Consider the following 26,380-nt stretch of genomic DNA (forward strand, 5'->3'; position numbering starts at 1 on the left):
GTGACTACCTGGTCAGGTCCACACCCCTCTACAACCCACCCTCCAATCCTGGCACTTTCCCCTGTCACCGCAGGAACTGTAAAACCTGCGCCCACACCTCCTCCCTCATCTCTACCCAAGGCCCTAAAGGAGCCTTCCACATCCATCAAAGTTTTACCTGCACATCCACTAATATCATTTATTGTATCCATTGCTCCTGATGCGGTCTCCTCTACATTGGGGAGACTGGGCGCCTCCTAGCAGAGCGCTTTAGTGAACATCTCCGGCACACCCACACCAATCAACCAAACCGCCCCATGGCCCAACATTTCAACTCTCCCTCCCACTCTGCCAAGGACATGGAGGTCCTGGGCCTCCTTCACCGCCGCTCCCTCACCACCAGATGCCTGGAGGAAGAACGCCTCATCTTCCACCTCGGAACACTTCAACCCCAGGGCATCAATGTGGACTTCAACAGCTTCCTCATTTCCCCTTCCCCCACCTCATCCTAGTTTCAAACTTCCAGCTCAGCACTGTCTCCTTGACTTGTCCGGACTTGTCTGACCTGCCTATCTCCTTTTCCACCTATCCACTCCACCCTCTCCTCCTTGACCTATCACCTTCATCTCCTCCCCCACTCACCCATTGTACTCTATGCTACTTTCTCCCCACCCCCACCCTCCTCTAGCTTATCTCTCCATGCTTCAGGCTCACTGCCTTTATTCCTGATGAAGGGCTTTTGCCCGAAACGTCGATTTCATTGTCCATTGGATGCTGCCTGAACCGCTGTGCTCTTCCAGCACCACTAATCCAGTTGTGCTTGATTAAGTTGAGGTAGCCAACTTGTGAATTTTGTGCTGCCCCAGTTCACTCAACAGGTGTGGCATGTAGCTGAGTACAAAATGTGCTGCTGAGTGGTTACACAGTATGGTTATTTTCTTTACTTTTTTGTAGGATGTCAGCTATTGGCAAGGCCATCATTTATTGTTCACCCCTAATTGCCCTTGAATCACGAGTGTCTATATCATTTAAGAGGGCAGTTTGGTAAAGTTATCAGGGAATTTTCTTTGTACTTTTGTTTTTGAATGTTCATCAAAAACTGCAGCAATGATCCCTTGGAGACAGACAGATAGTTGGGAAATTTTGAGACAAATATGGAAGAGATTTTCTAGGAACTGCAGTATGATTAACTATTCAAGGATATCTGATCTGAAGCAAAAAGGATCCAGGTGCTCCCTTCCTTTCTTTTCATTTTTGCACTCAACTTACTGAGCCCCTCTTTCTCTTCCGCCTCTGAAGGTACACACTGTGGAGATTGTGGCATGGTCGTGCATGAAAGTGAGAGAGTAAGGTAATGAAAGATGCAATATCCATGTCTCCACAAACTTGGAGAAATGCTGCAGGAGTATTGGCCTGACCGCACTGGAAGTTGTCCAGGCAACCAAATGATTGTTTTCTAATATGTTTGTGTTGTTCCATGAAGAGGCTAATGGCAGCATGACTTTCATTGTAGGCACGTTGTCCACTTGTGGTCACTGCGAAACCAGATGTACAATGTGTACTCTTGTCACTAAGCAGCCAGAGACTGGTTCACCATCGCTCACCATCAAGTATACTGAGCATAGCTGTCTGTTGAAGATGAAAGTATTTTAACCTGTTGCCAGCACAGCAAACATTTATCAGCATAATGTTCTGCGCATAATGTCACAATAATTGGCATTTTTTTTTGATAATGCGGTTTCTATTTTTTCTTTTCCTGTCTGGATTTTTTTGTTTTAACACTGACCGACTGTGGATAATATTTTAAAAAAAGACAGACCCTACCAGCATGCCCACAGCTGTAAATGAGCAATATTTGTATTCCTGAAAGTGGGAGCGATAACAGGGAATCAAACCCCTAGGGAACATGAAAGGCCAAATCTCCTACTGAATTAAACCACTTTTTCAAATGTTTCTGAGATCAGATATCAAACTACCATTACCTTTTTTTTTGAAGTAAAAGCTGCTGCAGACATGAACAAATAGACTATCTGTGAGATATATACATTAGCAGAGTATTTCAAGGGTTTTGCCAAGGCGGAAGATGAGACGAAGATACTGGTGTGTATGCTCTCTCTCTCTCTCTATCTGGAATGATGTGCTCAGTTCTTCAAATGTGATCAGAATTGACAGAAAACTAAGATCTTTTAAAACATAGAAATCTGCCTGACGTGACTACATCCAGGAAAACACCTGAATTATACGGTAATAACATGAATTCACTGCACTGAGACCAATCAAGGAATAGCTAACTGTATATTCCATTGTTTCAACTTCCATGAACTGTAAAATCCTTATATGTCTGGTCTCTAACTCTTCTGACTGTCCTTTCATACACGTGGGCAAAGACAGAGTGTGTGTGACTGTATGAATGAGATTGTGTTTCCTAGTGCTTCTCAGTTCAAGGAAAAAAACATTTCAATATATTTATCTTGTTCTTTGTTTAACCGAAGTAAACTAGTCACCGTAAATATTTGTAGCCTTAAAACACTTATAAGATATACCGCACTATCAAGAAATTTGCTAACATGGCGCAGCCATGCACTTCCTAGTACGAACAAAGTCTATGAAATTCTTCTTGTATACAGAGCCTCTGATATTTCTCTGACGCAGCAATACATGGTGAACTGTAATGTTGCCATTGTCACCTGTACCCTACCTGGAAGGGTCCACTGGCCCTGTTGTGTGGTTGTGTGGGTGGCACAGTGGTGGGCGGCACGGTGGCACAGTGGTTAGCACTGCTGCCTCACAGCACCTGAGACCCAGGTTCAATTCCCGCCTCAGGCGACTGACTGTGTGGAGTTTGCACATTCTCCCTGTGTCTGCGTGGGTTTCCTCCGGGGACTCCGGTTTCCTCCCACAGTCCAAAGATGTGCAGGTCAGGTGAATTGGCCATGCTAAATTGCCCATAGTGTTAGGTAAGGGGTAAATGTAGGGGTATGAGTGGGTTGCGCTTCGGCGGGTCGGTGTGGACTTGTTGGGCTGAAGGGCCTGCTTCCACACTGTAATGTAATCTAATCTGTTTCAAGGATGTGGCATGGTTCTGTGACTGTATACTTGGTGAGAAACAGCTGCCTCAGACACTGCTGCTGACTAAGCTGTGGGTTGGGATACCCTCAATTTCCCAGGTCAGTACAGTCTCCTGCTCAGAACCCATCCAGTCTTCATCCTTCTGTGCGTTACTCCATATCCCTGTCATGCTGCACTCCAAGAGAAAGTGAAATTCTGAGCCCTCTTAGTGGAAGTAGGCCTTCAAAATCCTCTAGTATCGTTGTCAAAACCCAACATTCTGAATTACTTGACTGAAACAGAACAGCAGCAAATGAAAATCAAAAGCACCTCACCGAGTAGTTCCATGGTGATTCCTTTAAATAGCATGATTTAAGGTGGGAGGGGGAGATGGTGTATTACATATACAACATACATCACAGGTTTTTAGTTGGGATTATTAAAAAGAGGCCATCAGCCAAGCCTGTGGGGTTGATAATGTCAGGTCAGATACCAAATCAGTGTTAGACACTATTGATATCATTGTCGAGTGTGTTGCTGGAAAAGCACAGCAGGTCAGGCAGCATCCAACGAGCAGGAAGATCAACGTTTTGGGCAAAAGCCCTTCATCACAACTTATCCACTCTGCTTGTGGTCAACAGACCCTTACTAATGTTCTATTTTCAAGGTTCCTAACGGTGGTACGGAGTTTAAATGTGTGGTCCTAATGTTAAAAGTGTGAGCATGGTTGTTAAACGTAAGTTCACTCGAATTTGCTTTCATGCAAATGTTTGACGTTGTGTTTTTATTCAATTAAAGAAACAGGGTATGGATTTATTTTGACTGTTATTTACATTACACTACAGTTATAAAAGGTAAAGCTGCTTTGAAGAATTGCAAAATCATGGATTTAACCTTTTCAAAGTATTCACATTATTAATTGGCTGAACAGCTCATGTGGAGCTGTTATTGTGTTGGCTGTTTCCTCCTCAAACCCAAAAGGTTTTTCACAGATAGAAAGTCATTAATTCCTTCTATTTGCTTTATTGATTTTTTTTCTTAAAACATTAGCTTGAAGCAATACCATCATGCCTCTTATTGCAATAGCTCTGGTAGAATAGGTTCCTCAAGGCAGGGAGAGCAAGGTGATTGATAGGGATAGTGAAGCATGATGTGTGCATTAGGGCAGGAATTAAATATACACCGTGTTAGAATTGGAAGAGAAATAAATTTCACAACCCATAGCACCAGTGAGTATCAGACTTGTTTAACACTAAAGTAGTCAGTGAGACTGAGACCTTAAATCACCTCAAATTTTGATGTCAATTAAAATTGTTTTTTTTAAATGGAATTTTTTTCCACATTTGGAAGTATGACCACTAAAGGAAATGTATCTCCAAGAATTGATATTTTAAAAATTTGATATTAGAATGCTGCCTCACCTGCTGTGCTTTTCCAGTGCTACACTTTTTGACTCTGATTTCCAACATCTGCAATCCTCATTTTCTGTAAGAATTGTTATGTTAAACAAACTGCTACCATGAATCCTTTCAGAGGTGCTAAAATATCTTTTTCTTTTCAGGTCATAAATTTGTATGCTTTCTAATAAATTCCAAACTGTATGGAGTGCTATGAACAGTTCTGAACAAGAGTAAGACAGAGTTGGTGTAAGTTGTGGTCAGAAGCAGGTTTCCTTCTCAGTGATACTGATAACAACATAGAAGGATCAATTTGAGGAACAAAAATGGTGTAATATTAAGATACAGGAATAAATAAACACAATGGAGAAATATTGAGTTTTAAAAAGGATTAAATTGTTTTAAAGCTTATATGTTTCAAGGTCTTTCATCCAAGCAGAGTAAAAATATCAAAGGTTTCTTACAACAAAGGTATAGCCTGAGGAAAAACAAATAACAGGAATTAGCGATATGGCATGAAAAGGCACGGACCTGTCATCTTTACAGCAATGACTTCAAACACTGGGTGGTCAAACAATCTCATCTAGGTTGTATTCAGCATGAAAAGAATTATAAAATAAAACATTATTACGTATGTCCTATTCTCCCCGTTCCTTCATCTACATCGTATCTGTTCAAATGATGCCACCTTCCAAAACAGCGCTGCTAAATAGCTTCCTTCTTCCATAATCATGGCTTCCCATCCACTGTGGTCAGCATGGATGGGTTGGACCGAAGGAGTCATAGAGTCATAGAGATGTACGGCATAAAAACAGACCCTTCGGTCCAACCCATTGCAAGCGGGCATCAGAGCCACCCTGCATTTGCCACGGGACTATGCCTACATCGGTAAAACTATAGGAATTCATTTTGTGTTTTAAACGGCAGCCACAGCTTAAACCCACAGAACTCAGCAGCAGCTGCTGGGAGATGGGAGCCAGAGGACAGATCAAATCCACACTAGGCCAGACACTAACCATGACTCATAGACCGAAACTCCGGAGCTAATTAATATGGAGACCCATCTCCTAATCATATCAAGAAACTGACTGAAACACACCCATATTCATCAATACAGAACCATCCTGACACAAAGGACAGGCATCCAGCAGGAACAAACACACCAGCACCCCAAGGGAACAAAGGGGGGTGCTAACCTCCAGCTCTCAGAGAGAGAGAGACAAGCAGATAGTACCCGGACCCGTTTACATAATCCAATTAGCACCCTATTGTGTGTACACTGCAACTCTCTTGGGACGGCAGCAAACCCACCATTTGCAGCTACTCCAGCGATGATGGGGAACTATCATCCCATTCATACTCAAAATCCTCACATCCTGACAAAGAAAGGTATATAATGTCTAGCAGCGCGAGGGAACAGCAGAACAGCCGAGATTCGGACCTCGGTTGGTCTCCGCCGGTGTTACTGTATCAATAAACGTTACTGATTGTTGAACCGCACTCTGGGCTCCCTGATATCATTTCATCCGCGCTAACACCGTCCATGCCGACCAGATATTCGAACCCAATCTAGTCCCACCTGCCAGCATCTGGCCCATATCCCTCCAAACCCTTCCTATTCATATACCCACCCAAATGCCTCTTAAATGTTGCAATTGTACCAGCCTCCACCATATCCTCTGGCAGCTCATTCCATACACGTACCACCCTCTGTGTTGAAAGGTTGCCCCTTAGGTCCCTTTTATATCTTTCCCCTCTCACCCTAAACCTATACCCTTTAGTTCTGGACTCCCCGACCCAAGGGAAAATACTTTGTCTATTTGCTCTATCTATGCCCCTGATAATTTTGTAAACCTCTATAAGGTCACCCCTCAGCCTCCGACACTCCAGGGAAAACAGCTCCAGCCTGTTCAGCCTCTGCCTATAGCTCAAATCCTCCAAGCCTGGCAACATTCTTGTAAATCTTTTCTGAACCCTTTCAAGTTTCACAACATCTTTTCGATAGGAAGGAGACCAGAATTGTACACAATATTCCAACAGTGGCCTAACCAATGTCTTGTACAGCTGCAACATGACCTCCCAATTCCTGTACTCAATACTCTGACCAATAAAAGAAAGCATACCAAATGCCTTCTTCACTATCCTATCTACCTGCGACTCCACTTTCAAGGAACTATGAACCTGCACTCCAAGGTCACTTTGTTCAGCATCACTCCCTAGGACCTTACCATTAAGTGTATAAGTCCTGCTAAGGCTTGCTTTCCCAAAATGCAGCACCTCGATTTATCTGAATTAAATGCCATCTGCCACTTCTCAGCCCATTGGCCCATCTGGTCCAGATCCTGTTGTAATCTGAGGTAACCCTCTTCGTTGTCCACTACACCACCAAGTTTGGTGTCATCTGCAAACTTAGTAACTGTACATCTTATGCTAGTATCCAAATCATTTATGTAAATGACAAAAAGTAGAGGGCCCAGCACCAATCCTTGTGGCACTCCACTGGTCACAAGCCTCCAGTCTGAAAAACAACCCTCCATCACCACCCTCTGTCTTCTGCCTTTGAGTCAGTTCTTGAGCCCAAGATATTGATTCTCCTGCTCCTCGGATGCTAACTGACCTACTGTGCTTTTCAAACACCACACTTTTTGACTCAAACCTTCCATACCTGGCAACTTCCTGGCAAATCTTTTCTGAATCATCTCAAGCTTAACAATATCCTTCCTATAACTGGGAGTCCAGAACTGGACACAGTGTTCCAAAAGAGGACTCATCAATGTCCTGTACAACCTCAACATGACTTCCCAACTCCTATACTCAAAGGACTGTGCAATAAAGGCAAGCATGCCAAATGCCTTTTTTAACCAAACGAGTTTTCACATCTGTATGTGATGTAAACTTCAAAGAATTATGCACCTAAACCTCAAGGTCCTTCTCTTCTACAACACTACCCAAGGCCCTACCATTAATTGCATAAGCCCTATCTTTGTTTGTTGTACCAAAATGCAATACCTCACATTTATCCAGATTGAACTCCATCTGCCATTTTTCAGCCCATTGACCCATTTGATCAGGATTTCCTTGTATTCTTAGAAAACCTTCTTCACTGTCTACTATGCCACTAATGTTGGTGTCATCTGCAAACTTACTAACCATGCCTTCTATATTGTCATTCAAACATGTATGTAAATGACAAATAAAAGAGGACCCGGAAGAGATTCCGCAGGTGACAGGCTTCCAGTCTAGTCCATCATCCCTCTCTAGGAGAAAGTGAGGACTGCAGATGCTGGAGATCAGAGCTGAAAATGTGTTGCTGCAAAAGCGCAGCAGGTCAGGCAGCATCCAAGGAGCAGGAGAATCGACGTTTCGGGCATCAGCCCTTCTTCAGGAACATTGATTCTCCTGCTCCTTGGATGCTGCCTGACCTGCTGTGCTTTTCCAGCAACACATTTTCAGCATCATCCCTCTCTGTCTCCTGCCATTAAGCCAATTATGTATCCAACTGGCAAGCTCATCCTGAATCCCATATGACTTTACTAATTAGTCTACCATGTGGAACCTTGTCAAAGGCTTTACTAAAATCCAAATAAACAACATCCACTGCTCATTCTTCATCATTCTTTGTTCACAGGTCTTGACAAGTTGACAGGTTCAAGGGGTTTATCCACCTTTTATGCACAATCTTCTCTACACTTAACAATCTAAAAGGGTAACCAAACCCGATCCTCAAAGGATATCGGCCTCGACACAAAGGCTATCTGAAATGCACTGAAAACAGGCCTGCTCTTACCTGATCTAATCCCCATGCTCTGTGTTCCATACTTCAGGGACTCCAAAGACACACAACATCAGATATGTTAATAACTGTGAAGGATAAGTACAGCATAACCAAATACCACCTGTCTCAGAGTGTCTCTTAACCACTCTGAAATTTCTCTCACTATGTCCAAAAGACTGCCAAAACACCAAGTCATGAGTGAACATCACCTGCAAGCTTGCTGCCAGAAGTTGAGGTGAAAAAACTATTGTCTTTCATACTTCTTCATAGCCCTGGTCTTCTGAACTGCCAATTGCCATGCACTCATCTGAGCTTTAAGTTGTCAAATTAGTGTTTGAGTTTTGGGTGCAGAAAGTGTGGCTGCAAATGGTGAGAAATTATCAAGAATGCTTACGCAGTCAGAGTAGAAGCGTGGACATTTCAGAGTTACAGGAGTAAACTTTGAGAGAGTGGTGCAAAATCATCCTTCACCTAATTAAGAAATTCTTTTTCCAGTCCATCTTTGTCCTCATCAATAATTACCTTAAATATTAATTAATGATAGTCACAGGGCATTGGTGAGGACACTTTTAGAATACTGTGTTCAAATCTGGTCTCCCTACTTTAGGAATGATGTCACGGTTCAGAAAAGATTTACAAGGATGTTGCTAGAGTTGAAAGGTTTTGGTCTACAAGGAGAGGCGGAAAGGCTGGGGCTATTTTCCCTGGAGCATCAGAGTCTTATGGAGGTTTATAAAAATATGAGGGGTGTGGACAGGGTGAATAGCCAAGTTTTTTACCCAGATAGGGGAGTTCAAAACTAGATGGCATATGCTTAAGGTGAGAGGAGGCCCAGGATGAACACTTCGCCAACAGAGTGGGAGGTGGAGTTCAAATGGCTAGCAACTGGAAGGTGGTGTCGATTGGAGCATACAGAGCACAAATGCTCAGCAAACCGGTCCCAGAGTCTGCGCTTGGTCTCTCCGATGTAGAGGAGACTACATTGGGAGCAATGGATGCAGTTGGAGGAGGTGCAGGTGAATCTCTGCCAGACTTGGAATGATTGTTTGAGGCCTTGGATGGAGGTGAGAGAGGAGTGGTGGTGCATGTGATGCTCTTCCTGAGGCTGCAGGGCAAGGTGCCAGGTTGAGGAGGTGTGTGTGGGGAGTGTGGAGCTGACGAGGGAGTCACAAAGTGAATAATCCCTGCGTGCAGTTTACGTGTTTTTTTAATACATCTGACGACTCCAGATCTATCAAGTAAGTTTATGCATCAGTTCTGCTGAACTATGACTCCACAGCCACACCTCCAAGCGAGCTCACGCTTCACCCAATCACAGGGAGGGAGGCCCAATCTGACCCCGCCCATCGCCGTTCCCACATTTCAATTGGTTCAGATACCTGTCGGTCAGCTGCCGCCCATGGAATTGCTAATGCCCGGATGGGGCTGAGCCCTGTTCCCTGATTGGATGAGGTGACCGAGCGTCATCAGGAATCACGTGGTGTGTGGTCCGGGAGTCTCCGCAGGTTCAGCACCGCCGGCCGAGGGCGGAATGGAGAAGGTGTTCTGTGAAGAACATGGTATGTTACAATACTCCTCGAGCTGTTCAGGGAACTGCCTCAGTTTGTGTAAGCTGAGCTCTCCAGTGAAATTGGAATAAATCCCACCTTTGGTTTGAAACGTTTTAACTTTGGGATAGCAGACGTTTTAATTGGTCGTCGCAGTAGCCAATCGGCGAGAGCCCTGCGCTTTAAACCGGTCGTGGGGGCGGAGCTCTGAGGGGAAGCCTATGTATCTTGGACCAATCAGTGTTGAAGGATGTGTACTTCCGGTTATTTCCCCATTGTGAGAAGTGATGCTGGGACCATTGTCACTCTCTAGCAGATGTGCTACTGTGGGGAAACCTCATTAATTCACTGTCTCCACCCTAAGGTGAAATGTTGAAGGCATTTTTTTCCCCTCTTCCACCCTTGCTTTTGGATAGACAAAGTTAATAATCATACAGCACCAGGTTATAGTCCAACAGGTTTGTTGCGCTGTCAATTGCATGACATTATGAACGTGTGCTATAAATTCCTTGTCTTATGATCTTGCCCCACTCGCTACCTGATGAAGGAGCAGTGCTCTGAAAGTTAATACTTCCCAATAAACCTGCTGAACTATAACCTGATGTGTTATTTTTAACTTAGATCATCAGAGTTGAATACCAGCACCACCTCATCACTTGGAAACACAGGCAGTGCTCCCAGAGTTATAGTACAGTACAACACAGAAGGGGTTTATTCAACCCATGTGCTAGCTGTTTGCAAGAGATTCTTGGTTGACCTAACTATCTTGTCCTCTATCCCCAAACCCTGCAACAGTTAAGCTATGTCTGGTTAGATGGTGCATGCCAGCTCCCTCAGCTTTCTGCACAAAATTTTTCTCCTGTGCTTGTGTTGATTATTTCATTATGTGGAGGTGCTGGTGTTGGACTGGGGTGGACAGAGTTAAAAATTGCACAACGCCAGGTTATAGTCCAACAGATTTATGTGGAAGCTCAGCTCCTCCATGAGGTAGCTTGTACTTTCACAAACCTGTTGGACTATAACATGGTATTGTGTGGTTATTTCAAAGTTCACATAAGGTAATCAACTGTACTGTTAGGTTGCCCTTGTCCTTTTGATTCACTCCATTGGCTTCTGTACTTGATGGATCATCCTCTGTTTTGACACTATTGCTAAACACATCTTCCTTGAAATTTTAGTGACCTGTAGGGACTTGTCTCTGCAACTTCCTGGTCAATTTTTTAGTCAGTACCTTCCCCTACTATGGCATGTTAATCTGCAAATTTAGGAGATATAGTACCTCTCTCACTTTATCATCATTGATGCTCCTAAATGCTCTTTCCAAATGGAATAGAGATTCATTTCTCCTTACAGTTTGATATAATGTTCTTCGCATATTTCTATGACCTCAAACAAAACACTGCTCGTGATCCAATGCTTAGGAAAATCAACCCTCAGAGTATTTACATTCTGGTGAATCAGCAGTCCAAAGCCTATATACATCATTCCTAAAGGCAGAGTTCTGAACTGTATATTGTAGTATCATTGTGTGCAGCATTCCAGGGCTTCATGTAAGTCTAACAAAGCATTTTCCCTGCATTTTCTAGCAATTTTCAGGCCATAAATAAATGGTCAACATTCCATTAATCTTTATTAATTATTTCTTGCACATGACTGATATAATGATCTATTTTGATTTCCCAAATGAGAATTTGTTTACAGTGCAGAACTTCGGCCCAACAAGAACACACCGACCCTCCGAAGAGTAACCCACCCAGACCCACTTCCTTCTGGTTAATGCACCCAACACTATGGGCAATTTAGCATGGCCAATTCACCTGACCTGCACATTTTTTGTACTGTGGGGGGAAACCGGAGCACCTGGAGGAAACCCACGCAGACACGGGGAGAATGTGCAAACTCCACACAGACAGTTGCCTGAGGTGGGAATTGAACCCAGGTCTCTGGCGTTGTGAGGCAGCAATGCTAACTGCTGTGCCACCATGCAGACTTGGGGTGTGGGGTGTGTTATTTTGATTTGAAGTTTTTGATTTTTGAAAGGAATTGGTAAAGTAGTCAGAGCAAAATTGTTTCCATTGATGGACAATAGAACGTAACAATAAAATCGGAACCTGACTATTTGGAAGAAGTTAAAACACTCCGTTAGAAAGGGTGGTAGGATTGTAAAGTTCTTTTCCAACAAGAAACTGTAAATACCAGGTCTCGTAATTTATTCTGTGCTTAATAGATTCTTCTAGTAAAGGGTATTACAGAATCCATTGTTGTTAAGTGGAATAGAGAACAGCCATGGTCTCGTGGGATGATGGGATAGACTCATGGTGGCCTACTCCTGTTCCTTTACTATCAACAAAGGCTGGAATTGCTGACCAAAACCACCAAAGAATTTCAAGGTGCAGCACGTTTGAAACGTACTGACCAAGAGCTTGAAGTAAAGATATTACATGTTTTGATCCAAACAGGAAACGTTGTAAAGGAACAGGAGTAGGCCACCATGAGTCTATCCCATCATCCCATGAGACCATGGCTGTTCTCTATTCCACTTAACAACAATGGATTCTGTAACATGTGTTGTGAGTCACAAAGTCGTCCAGAGCGCATTTGATGTTTTGGTCCTTATGTAATTTCCTGTTTGCCAGAATTGATTTTAAAATGGTTCACTTTTGCAGCTAAATGAAATGTGCCTTCAAAGTAGTGTAACTTATCAAAATAACAAATTCTCATTTAAATTCATTTTAAGAAAATACCTTGGTGCCTTGAAATTGACAGTGATGGTCTAGTATCAACATCTTGCTTCCTGAGATAGTGGATTCAAGTTCCATTCTAATGATTTGAGGAAAAAAATCAAGGGAATCATTCCAGTTACGTACTCAGGCAGTGTTGCAATACTGGAGGTGCCAACTTTTGTTTCAAAATCTGTCCCCTCAAATGATCTTAAAAGATTCCATGCACTATTTGCAGAAGGGCAAGAGTGTTCTGATGGTAGCTGAAAATGTGTTGCTGGAAAAGCGCAGCAGGTCAGGCAGCTTCAAAGGAACAGGAGAATCGACATTTCGGGCATAAGCGCTTGTTCAGGAATGAGTAGGGTGTGTCCAGCAGACTAAGATAAAAGGTAGGGAGGAGGGACTTGGGGGAGGGGCGATGGAAATGCGATAGGTGGAAGGAGGTCAAGGTGAGGGTGATAGGGCGGAGTGGGGTGGGGGCGGAGAGGTCAGAAAGAAGAGTGCAGGTTAGGAAGGCGGTGCTGAGTTCGAGGGATTTGACTGAGACAAGGTTGGGGGAGGGGAAATGAGGAAACTGCAGAAATCTGAGTTCATCCCTTGTGGTTGGAGGGTTCCTAGGCGGAAGATGAGGCGCTCTTCCTCCAACCGTCGTGTTGCTATGGTCTGGCGATGGAGGAGTCCAAGGACCTGCATGTCCTTGGTGGAGTGGGAGGGGGAGTTGAAGTGTTGAACTGCCTCCATGCCTACTTCTTCAACGAAGACTCTCGCCCACCCTCTGACAACCCCTTCTCCCACCTCCAACACACCCCATCCACCTGGACACTCCATGCTGGCCTCTTACCACCCTCGATCTCTTCATAGCCAACTGCCGCCGTGACATTAACCGCCTCAACTTCTCCACCCCTCTCACCCACTCCAATCTCTCACCCACAGAACGTGCAGCCCTCAACTCCCTCCGTTCCAACCCAAACCTCACCATCAAACCAGCAGGCAAGGGAGGCGCGGTAGTAGTTTGGCGCACCAACCTTTATACCGCTGAGGCAAAACGCCAGCTCGCGGACACCTCCTCCTACTGCCCCCTTGACCATGACCCCACCTCCCACCACCAAACCATCATCTCCTAGACCATCCATAACCTCATCACCTCAGGGGATCTCCCATCCACCGCCTCCAACCTCATAGTCCCACAGCCCCACACCGCCCGTTTCTACCTCCTGCTCAAAATCCACAAACCTGACTGCCCCGGCCGACCCATTGTCTCAGCCTGCTCCTGCCCCACCGAACTCATTTCTGCATACCTCGACACGGTCCTGTCCCCCTTAGTCCAAGAACTCCCCACCTATGTTCGGGACACCACCCACACCCTCCATCTCCTCTATGATTTTCGCTTCCCCGATCCCCAACCCTTATCTTCACCATGGACATCCAGTCCCTGTACACCTCCATCCCCCATCACGAAGGACTCAAAACCCTCCGCTTCTTCCTTTCCTGCCGTACCAACCAGTACCCTTCCAATGACACCCTCCTTCGACTGACTGAACTGGTCCTCACCCTGAACAACTTCTCTTTCCAATCCTCCCACTTCCTCCAAACCAAAGGAGTAGCCATAGGCACCCGCTTGGGCCCCAGCTATGCCTGCCTCTTCGTTGGATATGTGGAACAGTCCATCTTCCGCAGCTACACTGGCACCATCCCCCACCTTTTCCTCCGCTACATCGATGACAGTATCGGCGCTGCCTCATGCTCCCACAAGGAGGTTGAATAGTTCATCCACTTTACCAACACCTTCCACCCTGACCTCAAATTCACCTGGACCATCTCAGACTCCTCCCTCCCCTTCCTAGACCTATCCATTTTTATCTCTGGCGACCGAATCAACACGGACATTTACTATAAACCGACCGACTCCCACAGCTACCTAGACTACACCTCCTTCCACCCTGCCCCCTGTAAAAATGCCATCCCATATTCCCAATTCCTTCGCCTCCGCCACATCTGCTCCCAGGAGGACCAGTTCCAAAACCGTACAACCCAGATGGCTTCCTTCTTCAAGGACCGCAATTTCCCCCCAGATGTGGTCAACGATGCCCTCCACTGCATCTCTTCTATTTCCCGCTCCTCCGCCCTTGAGCCCCGCCCCTCCAACCGCCACCAGGACAGAACCCCACTGGTCCTCACCTACCACCCCACCAACCTCCATGTACAGCGTATAATCTGCCGTCATTTCCGCCACCTCCAAACTGACCCCACCACCAGGGATATATTTCCCTTCCCTCCCCTATCAGCGTTCCGAAAAGACCACTCCCTCTGTGACTCCCTCGTCAGGTCCACTCCCCCCACCAACCCAACCTCCACTCCCGGCACTGTCCCCTGCAACCGCAAGAAATGCAAAACTTGCACCCTCACCTTCCCCCTCACTTCCCTCCAAGTCCCCAAGGGATACTTCCATATCCGTCACAAATTCACCTGCACCTCCACACACATCATCTATTGCATCCGCTGCACCCGATGTGGCCGCCTCTATATTGGGGAGACAGGCCGTCTACTTGCGGTAACGTTTCAGAGAACACCTCTGGGACACCCGGACTAACCAACCCAACCACCCCGTAGCTCAACACTTCAACTCCCCCTTCCACTCCACCAAGGACATGCAGGTCGTTGGACTCCTCCATCGCCAGACCATAGCAACACGACGGTTGGAGGAAGAGCGCCTCATCTTCCGCCTAGGAACCCTCCAACCACAAGGGATGAACTCAGATTTCTCCAGTTTCCTCATTTCCCCTCCCTCCACCCTGTCTCAGTCAAATCCCTCGAACTCAGCACCGCCTTCCTAACCTGCAATCTTCTTCCTGACCTCTCCACCCCCACCCCACTCCGGCCTATCACCCTCACCTTAACTTCCTTCCACCTATCGCATTTCCAACACCCCTCCTCCCTACCTTTTATCTTAGCCTGCTGGACACACTTTCCTCATTCCTGAAGAAGGACTCATGCCCGAAACATCGATTCTCCTGTTCATTGGATGCTGCCTGACCTGCTGCGCTTTTCCAGCAACACATTTTCAGCTTTGATCTCCAGCATCTGCTGTCCTCACTTTCTCCTCGTGTTCTGATGGTACCTTGGCAAACATTTATTTTGAGCCTACAGCCAGAATAAATAACTTGAATACTTTAACGTTGTTACAGCTTTCAGTGTGCAGATTGATGGCTGTGCCTTCTACTTTTTAAAGTGTAATCACTGGTATAAGTAGATAATCAGCTGACAGTTGACATTTAGGATAGCTGCAATATAAATGTAAATTTTCCCTGATGTTGACATCCTAACTCATTTCTTGATTGTGCTTTTCTATGTACTGCAGGAACACCCTGCTTTCTGAAGACTGGCGTGAGAGATGGAGCAACCAAAGGAAAGAGTTTCTATATCTGTGGAAACCGTGGTGGCTCACCATGTATGTTCACACAGCTTGCTGAGTACGTATTGTTTGTTCAGGATCCTTATATTGAGGATGAAGTGGAAGTAATGATCGTTTTAGAGAATATTTTTAATAATCTTGGAACATTTTGGTGTACAATGCAGTCCTTTGGTGCCAAACCCAATGTGGAGTTCCAGGGGTTGTTGGAAATCACTGAACTGGGAATGACAACATTAAGTATCTTATGAATTTCTGTTATTGGTCAAAACATTTCACAGAATTACAGAATTGTTGTGGTACCGTAGGAGGCTATTTGACCTATTGTCCTTGCATTGGATCTTCAAACGATTTGTACAGGACAGATCTCCCCCATTGTTTTGACCAACATCTCCCTTAACTAACACCTGAATAAATCAATTAACAGGTCCCTTATCTAATTATGTCTGCAATATCTAACTGTATGCACATTTGCTACCACATTGGAAACAAGAGTGACTGTACTTCTAAAGTAACTAATTGTCTATAAAACATTTTGCCATGTCCTGAATGTGAAAGATAATTGTAACAATTCACAGATCTGCCCAAAACATATCCATTGGTTATTTCTGTAAGTGAATCCCAAGTATTGCTTAAGTGGGAGCGAGATGATGCAATATGTACACCATGTCAAACATCTAATTGTGATAGCATAATTGGGGAAGTAACACTAGTCTCCTTTGTGCTATGAAATGGAATCTTTCACACGAATTCTTGTTTAATCACTGAGAAACACTTTTTTTGTAGATAAAGTCAGAAAGTTGCAGTAAGTGAGTGTAGAGTAATAGTTAAAATCAAATGTCCTCTTGATCTGCCTCATTTATGGGCGGCACAATGGCACAGTGGTTAGCACTGCTGCCTCACAGCGCCAGAGACCTGGGTTCAATTCCCGCCTCAGGCGACTGACTGTGTGGAGTTTGCACGTTCTCCCAGTGTCTGCATGGGTTTCCTCCGGGTGCTCCAGTTTCCTCCCACAGTCCAAAGATGTGCAGATCAGGTGAATTGGCCATGCTAAATTGCCCGTAGTGTTAGGTAAGGGGTAAATGTAGGGGTATGGGTGGGTTGCGCTTCGGCGGGGCAGGGCAGTGTGGACTTGTTGGGCCGAAGGGCCTGTTTCCACACTGTAAGTAATCTAATCTAATTTTCATTTCTATTTCAAAATGAAGAAAGCGAACACGATATTTTTCTTTATTTGCAGTCTCCAAAAATTACTTTCCTTGCACATTCATTTTTCTTTGCAATCTGGACGGCTAGCTAAGTTATTGATGACTTTCTGGTTAAAAATGATCTTTCCAAATTTCACTGGTTTCCCCATCCATGACCTCCAAAATCATTGAACAACATTCAGTGTTTTGTTGTCCAGTTTCCTGTCCCACAGCAAACCAGTTTGATTCCTGATCCATCTTCATATTCTTGATTATCCAGTGCTGTTGATCAAGCTATTACTAAGGCAACTGCATCCCAGCTCTGTGTTCCAAGATAACAGCTCCAATTCTTAAACTGAATGAGACCATTTGGCCTACTGAGTGGAATTTAATTCCCTCTACCATAGTGAGATTAGTGTGGGAGGACACTGAGTGAATGTGTTGGGTGGGAGCCAGCAGCTTTCCCACTCTTTTTGATCGGAAGAAAGGCCCATGGATGGTTTTCTCACACAGCTGTCAGTTAATGCTGTTAATTGGTAATTAATGTCTACTTAAGGAGCTCATTGTGTCTCCATTGATATGGATGTGTTTAAAAGAAAATTCTCCCAAAGAAGGGTGGTAGTTTAGATTTGGTTCTTTACAAAAAGGTAATCTCACCGTAAGTTTAGTTTGAAAGTTCCAAGCCAGAATTGTTTACCTAAAACCCTTAAGGTGTTGTTTGCCACTGGAAAAGTGTAAACTCAGTCCTATGAAGACCCGAACAAGAGGCTGCCAGAATCTCAAGACTGGAAATCGAATTATCACTGAATTTAAGCCCTGTCGGTGTGATAAACAAGTGAACTCTCTCTAGTGTTTGAGTATTGGTAAGGGGTGCAGTTGGAATTAATGATATTGTTTTACTGCATGTTTTGAAATCTTCCAAAGTTTGTGATCCTTAAAGAGTTTGATTCACTCTTTTATGTTTGTTTCTTTTGTGTAATAAATGTCGTCTGTGTTTTACTGTTTAAACAAGATATGCAGCAATACGTGCTTATGTTTCAGTAAAAGACCACCTTGGTAAAAACAAAATACAGGGCGACCCCCCGTATCCGCAGAATCATTTTCTGCGGTTTCAGTTACCTGCGGCCCAAACGTATAAAAGGGAATGTTCTAGAACCAAGGACCAGGAGGCTGCAGGGAAGGTACATTTCCCATTTAAATGAATGGGTTCACTCCTATCTGCGGATTTGGCCTTCCACGATAGGTCCTTCCTGGAACATATCCTGCGGATACGGGGGCCTACTGTATACATATATGATCAATTAAGCTGGATTTCAGTCTAGTTTGAGCTGATTTGATTTGATTTATTGTTGTTGTCATGTGTACCTAAGTAATGAAAATTTTACTGCAAGCAGTAGAGGCAAATTATAACAAACAAGGACATATAGATCATAGGGTGCTTGGATAGAGCGAGGCATACAACATCACGACTGCACAGGAGGTGCACAAAAGCAAGGTCAACAAATCTAACCTGACCAGTAATAACATCAGCTGGGCCCACAACAATGGGCAACTCTCAAAAGATGCAGTGTGGTTCTCTCGCTGCCTGTCCCACCAGCAGGAGTTACCTTAATGCTTCCATTATATCAAATGAATCTTGAGTAAATTTATTGTATCTACCACCTCAGTTCAAAGTGGAATATAAAGAGCAATGTTCCACAAATGTGTTTACACAGCTTTAATATAGACACTGACTCCTTTATTCTATGTGGTTAACCAAATGATATCTGTGTTAGTAAGTTACTCCACGATGCTTGTGAAAATCTCATGAGAAAATCTCAATGTCAGTACATGAATACAAGATTCAGTGGTAGCATCAAAATTCATCTTTATTTACAAAATAATAACAATTACACTATGAATGCTGAACATGTACAATTGTAATTTTTTTGTTTAGAAAATAATCCTTGGATTAAATGTACCCTGGGTATTTACAAACCTGATTCCCCTCCTGATTTCAGTATAAGTGATGCAGACTCATATTTTCTTTTTCAGGATAACAGTTAACACTGAGAATCTTAACTAATTTTCTTCTCTCTCTTCAATGTCCACCTTGCCTCTTTCGGGGATTCTGACACCAATTACAATGCCTATCATGTATTCTGTAGTTTGTGGTGATATTATCTGTCTTTCACAGCATTCCTGTGTCTCACTGCCTGGTACATACAGGCTCAGTTGTGGAACTTCAGGCCATCTCTGCAAAATCAGGCACCCAGTCTTATTGGTAAGATTTATTGTTACTATTATGCAAGCAACTCCAATTCATATTTCTCATGAACATGAAATTCATGTGGTATGCTTCTTACTCTGATAGGTGATAGAGGGACCTTATCATTTTTGCATTGCTTCCTGTAAATCTTTCTAGAAGTTTTACAAGCTGATCTTGTGGAAGAGATGCATTAGTTCATAGACCAGTGGAGATATTACAGTTTCTTCTTTATACTGTGGTTTGGATTCTGTGGATATATTCTCCTTTCCAAGTGGAGTGAGCTGATTTAGATATATAACCTTTTTGAATCCCAAAGTCTGGCCATACAGCCATAGGCCTTAATTTTAAGTAGCACTGTCTGAGACAATATTGTCGTTGCTCACTTCCACAAAGGATCATAATCGTTGTTTTGCTTCTGTGTACAATAGATAGCCACTGACTGTATTCAGAAAACTAAACCAGTTCAGTCTCCAATATGTGCAAAGGTGTTGGCATATATATGTTTATTAATGTGAAGCATTTATCAGCATATTAATTTCCCTCCCAAAGCATAAAGGGCCAGAGCATTTCTGATTTTCTGTACTTATCTCCTGCTTTTTCTGTAGGTTATACTATCGCTGTGTGAAAGGGAAGGCTGATAATCTGAAATGGTGTGGAAATATTCCTTGGCAGGTAATGGCAGTTAGGAATTTACATTTGGCATTTGTCAAATAGCTATGTTGTTGTAATGCTGATGACCAATTACATTGACAAAACCAGACTTACATTATTGTTACTTTAAGAAGTTGGAATGTTTTGCCATGGTTCCAAGTTTTTGTTTTTGAACCATTGTCAACAAAGCATAAAGGAAAACCACACACTTTTTAAAAGTGTCTTCCTTGACATCAAAGATCCAAAAGTGTTTACGGCCAATTTGAAATACTGCGGAGTTGTAAAGTTGGAAATTATTTCTTTTCTTTTATATTCACAATTCCAAAGGTGTTTTCCAATACAGGGAATCTGCATTTTCAATTTATTTGTATTGCCTCACTTTAATAGTGTTTAGCTTGGAAAACTGGTTGAGTGCACAAAATTCATTTTAAGATCATTTTACTGCAGTACATTTCCTGACTTGTTAGGTATCATTTTGGTACAGCTTCTCCCTCAGAGACTTGCATCTCTCCCCATGCTGCATCCAACTGTCAGGCTCTCACATACTCATTAGAGCTGCCACTCACCCTGCCATGTCACAGTCCTCACCTGTTTGCATCCCCACAAGATGCCTTGCAATGTGACATCTTCAGTAGGAGCATCCCAGATATAACAGTGCCACCCCTCCTGGCCAGCAGACCAATGAACTCTGCCCCACGTTGCCAGGCAATAATTGGAAATGTAGGGCTAATGGTGAGCCAAGTCAGTGGAACAGTGCAAGGAGAGCTACTAAGCTCCATCTAGATCAAAGCAGTCAGTGTTTTTTGCCTCATCTGCCCAGTCCAGTGAAAACTCAGCAGTTCCTCCACATTGTGACCACAATCCGCAGCAGGAACCCTTTGGCTCGAGCCACCACAATAGGGAAGGATTTGGAAGGGAGTGCCAGTGAGCTGAGCCACATCCAGTACCTCACTGTCAGGAGGAGAGGTTGAGCAAAGGCCCTGTAAGCAACCAGGAAGCACCGCCTCACTGAGCAGTGTTCCAAATGGACAACAAAGCAGCAATATGGAGTAGTCTGGATCACCTCCAGCCATCTGCCAAGATATAGCCCCAACAAGTGTCCAAAGCCCAGTAAACAAAGGTTTTCCTGGCACACAGCCTGAGCAGGGGGGGGGGTCCACTGCAGGAGGTGCAAGTAGAGTATTACAGTTTTTCTTTCTTTTAATTTTATAGTTACTTCATTTATCAGTGTAGGAGTTTGACATTTAAAATGCTGTTGTTCAACTTGGAAGAAGCAGGTATAATTTGTTAATTTTTTTTCACTGTTAAGGAAAGCCACATGAATCCAAAACTGCAGGTTGAACATTAATTCTTGCGCTTTACTTAAAGTCTCTTCATTTATAGTTACAATTTACAGGAACGTAAACCCAACTTTGTGAGGATATTATTGTGTGAAGCCTGTGCACGACAATTGCTGTTTGTGAATTCGTCCGTCTCCAGTATTCCCTTTCCATTAAAACCAATAAGACAGATGAATGTTAAAATTCCCTACAGGGGAAAATTCCCTGCAGAACATGATAGGGAATGCCCACAATTATAGGTAGCCTCCAGAATTTTGAATTCATATTTTCTCAATTCTCCGTGAATTTCCAGGAACCTTTCAGGACAAAAGAATTGATTATGCTTTTAAAAAGAAATCTATTCAGCTTTGTGCACAAATGTTTTGCTTTAACCGAGAGGCTGAAGGTTCGCTTCAAGCAAGACCTGAACAGTGTGAACAGCAATATTTTTCACTTTGCCTAAGCTGTTATAGAATTTGAACCAATGGTGCTCATAAGAAACATGGTTACTGTTTCTTGCTCAAACCTTTGCTATCAATACCAGTCAACTGCTTATCTGTCTATTAAAGCCACTGCACCTTTCAGACCTGCAAATCCAAATTAATTTGTTGATGTGGAGAATCTCTGTTGTGCTAACTAAATGAAGTCACATTCATTAGTTGGTATGATTCAATTGTGTTGATATTGAAATTACTCTTCAATCTCTTTCAAAGAGACCAGATAATAGAATCAGAGAATTATTACAGCCCAGTAAGAAACCATTCAGTCCATAGTCTCCGTGCCAGCGCCCTTCAAGAGCAGCTTGTCTTGTCCCACTCCCCTACTTTTACGTGTAGTCCTACATTGTTTTTTTGAAGAGAATGACCAAATTCTCTTTTGAACGCCTCAATTTAAATTTACATCTGCCATGCTGTCAAGGAGTGAAAGTTTGGAAAGTGGAGCTCTTGTGTAAAGCTATATACTTTATTGAGCTTTCAGTTCAGGAGCAGTGTGAATGTTGTGCTTTAAATACTGTGTCCTGTGTTTGATCTTTGCTCTCCTCATGCTGCCACATATGAGGCTTACCTCAAATGCAGGAATGGTTAATTATGCATTCAGCACTGCCAACCTTGCCTTGATAAAGAAACAATATTCCACATGGATTTATTCAACTGGTTCTCATATAAACCACAATTTGCCAAAAAACAAAATAGTAGACCATGTGTAGCATGTGTTCTTTTTTTGATTGTAAACAGGGTATTGATATTTGTATTTTCCAGGAACCAAATTCAACAGAGAGCAGCACCCATCATGATGGAGGACAGTCCCACCATCATAAGAAACATAATCGAAATCCTTTCCGAATACCGAGTGGAAATGGGAGTCCGAAGCCATTTACCTGGAAAGCTGCCACCGCTAATAGTAACAAAGAAACATCTGAGCCTGCAAAAGATAATAAAGATGGTGATGACTGCTTGAAGTCAAACGGTTTACCAATTACAGATAAGCAAATAGTGAAGAAGTCTCCTGATGGGTTCAAGATCAAGGAGAAGTCATGTAGTGAGGCTAGAAAATCTGTTACTAAAGGTTCTGAAGGAACCCAGCATGATGTATCTCATCTCCTTGCATATGATACTCGTACAGAAAGAACTGATTCTTCCAAAAAGGAAAAGGGTAACCATTTACAAGATATAAAGCCATCTGGTCTCTTGGAAACGGACAAAGAAAGTGTGTTAAAACCATCCCCAGACATGGACAAAATTAAGGTGCAGTTAGGAACTGAGAAAAAGCATGTTCATGAAGAGTTATCTAAGCACTCACCACATCATGGGGATACTGTAATCAAGAGCAGTGTGCTCTTGAAAGGGAAACAACTAAGGGACACACAATCATCAAGCAAGAATGGTGGATTTAGTTGCAAAAGTGAAAAATCAAATAACACTCTGAACTGCTGTACAGCCAGGATCCCCCAACAGACCAAATCAAAAGACAATCTGGAAAACTCCCCAGTACAGACTAAAGGCACTAAAGATGAATGCACTGCTACTGCAGGCCATTCAGTTCTTTGTACGCACAGTTCTAACTCAAATAGTAAAACGAATCAGGAGCTGAAATCATATGGGCAAATTCATGCAGAATCACCTGTCTGTATTACAGCAGAAAATAGCTGCTCCAAGTTAGAACAAAGTACAGATGGCAATCAGTTGGTGGACATTAAGCAGAAAGCAGCTACTGAAAAAACAGATCTAAGTAATGGACAGAGAACGATCACAACCTTTCCTGGTTTTGAGTATAAATCAGCATCCATGGAGACCAAGGAATCTGTGGCACTACATAATCATCTGACTGCTCAGCTTAAACAGAAAAAGGTAATAAGCACAAGTAGTGATAACATAAGAATTAGACATCAGTGTTGTTTTATCATTCTTAGGAATGGCAAAGGTACTTAATCCCAAACTATCCTTTTGAAGATGTGATGGGCCTCTTGAATTGGAGGAACATGCTGGATGGGAAATAATAGGATTAAAACATTTAAAGTCAGCAAGAATGCTTACTCCTTTGAGTACGGAAAGGAGTTAGACTGTCATTGTTGAGATTGTACAGGGCATTGGTGAGGCCTCGTCTGGAGTATTGTGTGCAGTTCTGTTTGCCCTGATATAGGAAGGATATTATTAAATTGGGAAGGGTTCAAGAAAATACTTACCAGTATGTTTAGATTAGATTCCCTACAGTGTGGGGGCATGCCCTTTGGCCCAACAAGCCCACACTGATCCTCTGAAGAGTAACCCTCCCAGACCATTTCCCACTGACTAAAGCACCTAACGCTATAGGCAATTTAGCACGGCTAATTCACCTAACCTGCATGTCTTTGGACTGTGGGAGGAAACCCACACAGACGTAGGGAGAACATGCAAACTCCACACAAACAGTCGCCCGAGGTTGGTATTGAACCTGGGACCCTGGTGCTGTGAGGCAGCAATGCTAACCACTGAGCTACCGTGCCACCCCTACCTCAATAAAACAACAGATGACACAGTGTTGCTGGGATCGGAGTGTGAGAGTTATAAAAATAGGTTGGGATCTTTGTCAGTGGAGTGTAGGAATTGAGGGATGGCCTAGAAGTTTATAAATCATATAGGGCATAGACAAAGTGAACAGCAAAGGCCTTTTCCCTAAGGTGGGGAAGTTCAAAACTAGGAGACATACTTTCAAGATGAGAGGAAAAAGATTTTAAAAAGGACATGAGGGGTTAGTGAGCAGAATTAACTGCCAGAAGTGGTGGATGCAGGTGCAGTTACAATGTCTAATAAAAGAGATTTGGAAAAGTACATGAATGGGAAATATTTAGAGGGATGTGTGCCAAACTCTGGCAAGTGGGACTAGTATAGTTTGGGAACATGGACTAGTTGGATTGAAGGGTCCGTTTCCATGCTGTATGACTCTGCAAGAATGTAAGAACAACAATGTACATCTGATCTGGATGGTGTCAGTGCTTCCATGCTGTGATGCACTTGTCCTTTTAGGAATGGAAATAGCAGCATTGGAAGATGCTGCTGCAAAAGCCTTAGTGATTTGCCACAGTATATCCTGTAAACCAATAACTTGAGTAACTACTAAGGAATGTTTGAATTAAGTACACAATCAATGAGTATATTGTGATGCTGGAGCAGAGTTTGCATTCAAATGTCATTTGTTGTTTTATTGAGGTTAGTGTAGGAATCCACTTACATAAGAAGATGGTACTATTATTATAAACAAATCTACCAGATAATCATTACGTTAAAGTCTGGTTAACATAACTTTTGAGGAAATTGCATATTTTAAAAGCAAGTTGGTCAGAATATGTACTTTATTTCCCATATGAACCTAGGCAATTTATAAAAACTTTGGTGTTCTGTGATAATTATGTGATTATACATTTCATGGTCCCTGTATAGCATGTGAAAATCTTATTTTGTACAGAATGAATTTGTGTTAATCCTATTCATTTGTATTTCTAGTCTGTAATAAGGAATTTTCAAAGTAATTTCCTGAATTCTTATAGTGCAACAGCTGAATGTTAGAAAAATATTCTTTTTTTTGTAACTCCCATTTCCTGTAATTTCTGTTTACCATATCATTGATCTAACCAGCATCACATCTGCTTTTCCTACAGTCAGGATAGTGAGGTAATTTGGAATGTGGGAGTATCCCTAGCTGGATTTTAATACTGTCTCTTGATTAGATTAGATTTCCTACAGTGTGGAAACTGGCCCTTCAGCCCAACAAGTCCACAGCGACTCTCCGAAGAGCAACCCCACGCAGACCCATTCCCCTACATTCACCTCTGACTAATGCACCTAACACTATGGGCAATTTAGCATGGCCAATTCACCTGACCTGCACATTTTTGGACTGTGGGAAGAAACCAGAGCACCCAGAGGAAACCCACGCAGACACTGGGAGAATGTGCAAAACTCACATAGACAGTTGCCCGAGGTGGGAATTGAACCCGGGTCCCTGGTGCTGTGAGGCAGCAGTGCTAACCAGTGAGCCACCATGCCGCCCATGGGCCAGCGTGAATGGAATGTAAGGTTGCAACTGTATCAGTATCAAGTTTAATCTGACAAAAGCCACATACCATGGATGTTGGGAATCTGAAACAAATAGAATGCAGGAGAAACTCAGCAGATCTGGCAGCATCTGTGGAGACAGAAATAAAACTGAGTCCAAATTGACTCCTCCTCTGAACTGATTAAATTTAATTTGTTTCAAATATGTGGTTATTTATACTGCTTCATCCTTACTTTATCACAGTGAATTATCACAGAGACCTATGAAGAAGTTCACAAATAATTTATTACATTCATGATTGAACAGCAGGAATAAAAAGACCTGTTTAGTTTGGGAAAGAAAAGTAAAGTATAATAATACTTGGAAGTAATATTGTTTTCAAGTCTAAATCTTTTTGTCCAGAATACTCTGAGAACAGTGAACGTTGCTGCCCTCCCTGATAAAGGCCAGAGGTTAATAAATCAAGTTAAGGACCTGGAGGATGCTCTTGGTGCACTTTGTCTGACTCCAACAGATCTAAATGAGGAAGGTACTGTGTTTCATTTAGAATTAACAAAACACTTTCTTGGA

The 26,380-nt window shown here is 43.1% G+C and overlaps 1 protein-coding gene across 2 annotated transcripts in view; it reads left to right on the plus strand.

The window, feature by feature from the left end:
• Positions 1-9,672: 9,672 nt before the first annotated feature.
• Positions 9,673-26,380, plus strand: part of ttf2 (transcription termination factor, RNA polymerase II) — a 58,587-nt gene continuing 41,879 nt past the window's right edge. The window contains exons 1-6 of one of the 2 annotated variants that reach the window (XM_072585220.1): positions 9,673-9,758; positions 15,825-15,936; positions 19,236-19,322; positions 19,913-19,979; positions 22,537-23,625; positions 26,213-26,339. In XM_072585220.1, coding sequence (XP_072441321.1) covers positions 9,731-9,758; positions 15,825-15,936; positions 19,236-19,322; positions 19,913-19,979; positions 22,537-23,625; positions 26,213-26,339 — 1,510 coding nt within the window. In that variant the 5' untranslated portion in view covers positions 9,673-9,730. The remainder of the gene's footprint in view (positions 9,759-15,824; positions 15,937-19,235; positions 19,323-19,912; positions 19,980-22,536; positions 23,626-26,212; positions 26,340-26,380) is intronic. The other variant, XM_072585221.1, reaches the window with a different exon arrangement.

Source organism: Chiloscyllium punctatum, chromosome 15 (assembly GCF_047496795.1).
Source record: "Chiloscyllium punctatum isolate Juve2018m chromosome 15, sChiPun1.3, whole genome shotgun sequence".
NCBI lineage: Eukaryota > Metazoa > Chordata > Chondrichthyes > Orectolobiformes > Hemiscylliidae > Chiloscyllium > Chiloscyllium punctatum.